This window comes from Penaeus monodon, chromosome 14, assembly GCF_015228065.2.
Source record: "Penaeus monodon isolate SGIC_2016 chromosome 14, NSTDA_Pmon_1, whole genome shotgun sequence".
In the NCBI taxonomy this organism is placed as follows: Eukaryota; Metazoa; Arthropoda; class Malacostraca; order Decapoda; family Penaeidae; genus Penaeus; species Penaeus monodon.
In genome coordinates this window covers 38,811,344-38,818,355 of record NC_051399.1, presented here as the reverse complement: position 1 = coordinate 38,818,355, position 7,012 = coordinate 38,811,344, and the positions used below count along the sequence as shown (strand labels likewise).

The window sequence follows — 7,012 nt, the reverse complement described above, 5'->3', positions numbered from 1 at the left end:
ATCGCTGACAAGTACTAGACGCGTTAGGATGGGTAGTGGGAGGAAGAGGAGACAAAAGTTGATTGCAGGATCTCGCGACCATTCAAATTATTTCGCAAACCCTTTGGGGTCGGGGCCCCCACTTTGAGAACCTTTGTTATAGTATACTCTGATTAATTTTATTATACAAATATCCCTTTCCTATTGATTGCAAGAATATGAATGTGTTGATTGTAGAAAACAGTGGAAAATCCATCGCGTACCCTGCGTTCGTTCCGATGGGCACTACCGAGGCGCAACGTAGCGCACAATTTCAACGGAACGTTCTGTAGCGCCATACTGTATTTTTTGTGTGGCAAATAAGCGCCATACTGTATTTTTTGTGTGGCAAATAAGCGCCATACTGTATTTTTTGTGTGGCAAACAAACGCTACGGTCCTGAGAGGTGATACACTTAGCAGACGACGCGTACATTGTTTACAAATATCTAATGTAGAATGTCAAGGAATATTTTCTGGTATGGATTCTTCCCTATGGACTTTTAAAATCAAATGAAACCTAGGGAGTACTTCTTGACTGGTATTTGACTACATATTCAGATAAGCAAAGGATTTTAAATGTGAAGAAACCTGAGAGTATGACTCCTGACTTGTAAGCCTATCTCCTGGATTAATGATGGCAAATATGATATGTAAAAATAAAAAGATGACTGCTATAAACAACAGCATAAATAAACGCCCCAATAAATGAGCTTAAAACAGGTCAATGTTTACCTTTGAGTATCACCGTAGTGCTACAGACCTTTCCGTCCGAGCGTATTCTTTGCAGCTCACAAAAGTATTGCGTATTTTCCAACGGAACTCAAGCCACTAACCTTTAATCAACCGACAAGTTCACAAATATCTTTGTCGATGCCAATTTCATAACAAAGCGCATAGTTTCTGTCAGCCGGGAGTCTCATGGCTTTATCTTCATCAACACCCACGCATGTTCAGATTGCATGATCAATCAGCGTAATGCAAGCGTACTTGAGCATCGAAACCAATTTATCAAAAATACTCTCATGTTTATCGCGATATTTGATCAAATACACACATTTAGGTGCTGCAGTAATGGCAAACTCATTTGAATCGCAAATTTTGGCGGGAGCTCTTATGAAAAAAAATTGTGATGACTGTAAACATTAAAACGAGAGAGTGCCATGAAAAATCGTCTGAAAAAAAGTCAGAAACATTCTATTATGCTACAAAGATAAAGACAAAAAACAGATAAATAAACAAAAAAACATACAAAAACAAGTGCTATAATGTTAAATCTTGTAAAAGTTTAAACAAAATCGTTACAAATATACTTCAAATCTTATTTTTGTTTCAATTTACTTCCTTAATTTCAATAAGGTATTGTTAAGGCATCTTTTTTTTTTGCGTCTGCCGTTCATCGATCAACCATATTCTTGGTTTCATTATAAAATAATAATTACAGTGCAAGTTTACCACCTTGCCCATTTCCTCTTGCATTACGAGTAAAGCTGCATTTTATCATAAACTCAAAGCTTATACCTTAAACCCGTTAAACTCGAACCTGGTATAGCTTGAAAGTGCGGCTTGTGACGTCAGATGTACATAAAATTCTGATAAGCATGGTACTTTTAGGTATGTTAGTCTCGTAATCTCATCCAAATTTTGAAATTGCCAGTTCGAAAACACTCACATAAAAAAGTAAAGCTTCTATTTAAGTAGCATTTCACCTTTTTTTATCTTTTCTTTTCTAAATCTGTTAGATATAGTTTGCGAGGAGAACAATACTCCAATGAAACCATTTTCGTTGATATTTTGAGCTCGACGAAATCCCAAGACAGAGTGAAGGGGATTGAAGTCAAGTGTTTCTGTCATGTCGTTCACCTTAAGCTCAGGATATGACGCCAGAAAAAAAACTAAAACATGCGTGATTAGTGTATACGAATGTATGGCATATGATCAAGTGCCATATAAGACAAAAATAATATTTAATTCCCTGTTCAGCTGTTTTTTTTTTCCTGCTTTGATCGGTAAATGTTTTCTTTTATTTATTGTAACATACAATTGCGTTCAAAAGAAAACGCTGAACATGGTTTTCTGCTCTGGACTTTTTTCCATGCAGTGCAACTAAACCTGAAATACATAGCATATAAAGTAATGTCTAAATCTTCACGTGTATTTTTTCCTTTCTTTCTTTCTTCCAAGAGTCTCCTTCAATGGAGAATTAAACACAATTACTCATATAAATATACTTTATTGCCGAAACAACGCTATGCTAACAAAACAAACAAAAAAGAACACTAAACTACAAACATTTAACATTTAAATGCCTCTTCAACTTGGTTCAACGTCAGTGTGATAAAGTGATAGTCATCTGACCCGTAAAACAACTTTGTATGGCCAGTCCTTTGTTCCTTGTAGACTACGTCGTCAGGTCGTCCAGTCTTACCCTCTAAGGGCAGTTGGTCTGGTCGGTCTGCCTCAGCCTTGTTAGGTCAAGTCCGCGGTTCCTGATGAGGGTCTTGACGTAGTTCAGGCGCTGGGGATCCGGGTTCTGGTCGCGCATCAGGATCCACAAGATCTCTGTGGGATTTAAGGTTGATTTGCTTTAAGTATTACCTTACTGCTGCTGTTACTGCTATTACTACTACTAATGTTACTACTATTACTATTACCATTACTGCTACTACTACTACTTCTACAACTATTACTACTACTATTACTAACACTACTACTATTTCTACTACTACAGCAACTGCTGCTACTACTACTACTACTAATAATAATAATACCACTACTACTGCTACTACTACTATTGCTACTACTACTACTACTACTACTACTACTACTACTACTACGACTACTGTTACTACTATTACAGCTACTACAGCTAAACAGTTTATTCCCTAAGTAGTCATTACAAATCTATAAGTCAGTCTAGGGTTTGTTTTATCATTCTATATATAATTCGTTTATTTTTGGCTATGGAGGGTATTATGGTACTATGCTTTTATAATAAACCAGAGAGCTATAGATAAGGAGATGGTGGCATTAAGAGAGAGAGAGAGAGAGAGAGAGAGAGAGAGAGAGAGAGAGAGAGAGAGAGAGAGAGAGAGAGAGAGAGAGAGAGAATGAAAGAGAGAGTGAGAGAAAGAGAGCATGAGAGAGAATGAGAATGAGAATGAGAGAGAGAGAGAGAGAGAGAGAGAGAGAGAGAGAGAGAGAGAGAGAGAGAGAGAGAGAGAGAGAGAGAAAGACCAAATGTCAGTAGCAGATGAAACAGTACTTACGTGCATTAGCCAACTTGATGTCAAAGGAACACGACCAAACGATAGCATAGCTGGTGTAATCAGTGTCCAGAACCCAGTAGTTGCCATCACCACCTGCCGTTGCTCCCCCGACTGTGCACAATGGAGAGGTCGGTTAAGGTTGGGTCATGATTTTTTTTTACTTTTGTCTTGTAAGCGCTAATAAGATATAAAGTGATTATTATCATTATCATCATTATTAATATTATCATTATTATTATTATTATTATTATTATTATTATTATTATTATTATTATTATTATTATTATTATTATTATTATTATATCATCATCATCATCATCATCATCATCATTATCACCATTATTATTATTATCATTATTATTAACGCTACTTTTATCACTGTTGTTGTCATTACTAGGACTAATTTCATTTTTATCGTTGTCATTGTGCTAATAATTGCTATTATCACCATGAAAACCAAACAACATCCCAGTTCCAATCAATAAAACCCGTAATTTAGAAACGAATCTTAAAATCAATCAATAAATCAAAACAAAAAATACGAACATGGCGAGAAGGAGACCACCAGCTTGGCTTCACCGCTCGCTGGGTCCGCCAGAACGGCTTCACCTTCGATCGCATTCTCTTTTCCTGACAATCTGTAATAGATAAATAGATAGAATAGCAAATGTAGAAATGAATGAACGAAACTTTAGTTAGACTAAATGGATAAGTGAAGAGGATAAATAAATAGAATAAATAAATGCTAGGATAAAATGGAATGAAGGAATGGATTACAAATAGATCAGTGTAATGGATACATGAACAGGATAATTAATTCATTTATCAACCAGTAAATGAAAAACATTAATAAGTAAATAAATGAAATATGAAATAATATCCATTAATAGATAATCAAGGCAAACTAGATAACGTTAACAAGATCTCATCCATATCAAAACACAAATATTTCGAGTGTATAAAATACCGATGATTAATAATAATCTCTTCAGCGATGCTTTAAACACAGCTATTATCACTCATATATATATGTGTTCGTATATGTAAATATACATGTCTATCTATGTATGTATATATATACACCACACATGTTTGTGTTCGTGTATAAACAGAAAGGATGAAGCCTAAGCCGCAGCCACCACTCACGCGTTGGTCTGGGTGTTGACGACCTTGATGTTGCCGTTGGGAAGGAGCGAGTACTCGGCCGTGATGCATTTGCCGCCCAGCTCGAAGATGGCGAAGTACTTCTCGATCTCGTACCATTTGCCGAGGTACTGGCGGGGGGAGGAGATGCGGGTCATTGGTATCACGGTACTGGTTTTGATTTTGAGAGGGAATTGCATTGTATTATGAGAGGGGATTACATTGTAGGACTGGATCGTTTTCTAAGTTGCTGACTCATGCGGGTCTGGTGGATGTTTGTAGTGTGTGAGGATACATCATGATCATCAAAAAAAAAAAAAAAAAAAACTAAGGTGGAATGAGTTCTAAAAAAATGCGCAAGTTCCGGTATGAAAGGATTGCTGCGGGACTTCCTTTTCTCTGAATTCTTTCGGAAAAGGTAGGTTCTTAGGATTTTGAATAAAATTCAATCTTTAGTGTCCTTACATTTCCATTAAGATTCAAATATATAAACAAAAGAAAAACTAAAAGGTAACGAAAAGAAATTGGTAATCAAATCAGTTAATGAAACTCCACGAAAAAATCTGAAACAAAGAAAATCATCATGTAATTTCCTCTCGCTATACGAACGACGCAATGAAGATGCAAAGAACTTCTAACTTACACTGTTCAGATCGAAGTTTTGCACAACGGCCTGGTTTGGACAAGACCCGAAGAAGATTTCCTGCGATGAAGTCACCGAAAAGACGGCCGACATCACCATCGCGGCGCTGACGACACTCATTCTCATCATCTTCGGCTGAGAAAGTAAGATAATAAACAGACAGATAAGTAAAAAAAAAAATAAATAAATAAAAGGTATGTACACACACACACACACACACACACACACACACACACACACACACACACACACACATATATATATATATATATATATATATATATATATATATATATATATATATATGTATATGTACATATATATGTATATATATGTGTATATATATGTGTATATATATGTATAATATATGTATATATGTATATATATTTATACATATACAACACACACACACACACACACACACACACACACACACACACACACACACACACACACACACAAATATATATATATATATATATATATATATATATATATATATATATATATATATGTATATGTACATATATATGTATATATATGTGTATATATATGTGTATATATATGTGTATATATATGTATATATGTATATATATTTATACATATACATATACACACACACAAACATATACATACATATGGATACGTATATATTTATATGTGCATATGTGTACACACACACACACACACACACACAGTACATATGATTCACAAAGCACCCACACAAAACAACACATACAGTACAGTACGTTGGCGTCTGCTTTCGCCAGGGTTCTTACAACTTCTGCGTCTCACCTCGTTCTGAGCTGCCTACAACACTGGAGTCCTGGTGTTGGTAGCCGTTACATAAATACTGCAAGGTCATTTTTTCCCTTTGCTTTTTGCAAGTGTAGACTATTCAATGCAAAAACAGTTTACAAAAAAAGAAAGAAAGAAAAAAAATGTACTTAACAGGACATCCTCTCGTGTTATAGAAAAAAGGAGAATGATTCTAACAAGTGATTTTTTGTATTTTTTTTCTCATGCGCATGTCATCCATTTCGTTATCGTTCCTTTTTTATCATCATTATTGTTTTCTTTTTCCTCCTCATCTATTCCCTCTTATTTTTCTTCTGCGTAAAAAAAACGAGGCTAACCACGATGCTGAAGGCATATAAACAAAAATTCTCCACTAGACATATTTCCAGTTAGAAGTAGAACCATGAGGCAATAGAAAACGTAGAAGTAGGTGAATCTACGTCGGCAGAGGTCCTAGATGCTCATCACTGAGGAACCAAGAATGCAACTGTAATCAGTCACTTGCAATGATAGAGGTCATCTGGCTATGGTGAGGCAGTGAATCATTCGTACTAAAAAAGTTGTGGGTGTATTTGTATTCTTGTGAGGCACTGTGGATCATGGTAGAAAGAGACAGTTAGTTGGGTTAGAAAGTGGTCTATAATGACTATTATCTTGACGAGAACGCAAACTGGTCCAAAAATAGGTAGATTTAACCTGAATCGATGAGAGCGAAAACCTATTCAAAACATTAATTTTCCCCTCCGCTGCTTAACAAATGCATCATCCATTAATGGTTAATAGTGATGCTACTATGACTACTTCCATTTAGCTTTTTCCTTTGTTTAATTTTCATTTTTTTCATTCTCGTCTTTGACAACGCTTACTACCAGTCCCGCTGATGATGAAATCAGTTTGCTTTCGTAACGTGAACGGGATTAAGAGAAATTTAAGGCAAGTGTGATAGATACGGTACACGAACACAGGTACTGTACGCTATACGAAGCAACCGCGTAACCATAATTATGGCCGACACACTGCACCATAAAAGTCAGTCTTGCATAACATTCACTACAGATAGTAACAGCGATAATATGGGTGATAGTGATGCTGATATTCGCAACAATAATGTTCATGGTAGTGATAATGATCTTTGAGAGAAC

The 7,012-nt window shown here is 35.7% G+C and overlaps 1 protein-coding gene across 1 annotated transcript; it reads right to left on the bottom strand.

Annotated features, from left to right (window-relative positions):
• Window positions 1-2,233: 2,233 nt before the first annotated feature.
• LOC119581113 (apolipoprotein D-like) lies at window positions 2,234-5,215 on the bottom strand. Its single transcript, XM_037929448.1, has 5 exons — window positions 5,073-5,215; window positions 4,433-4,560; window positions 3,833-3,924; window positions 3,287-3,397; window positions 2,234-2,579 (listed from the first exon to the last, which is right to left on the bottom strand). The coding sequence occupies exons 1-5, from the start codon at window positions 5,199-5,201 to the stop codon at window positions 2,449-2,451; spliced, it is 591 nt and encodes a 196-aa protein (XP_037785376.1). The 5' UTR covers window positions 5,202-5,215; the 3' UTR covers window positions 2,234-2,448.
• Window positions 5,216-7,012: the final 1,797 nt, after the last annotated feature.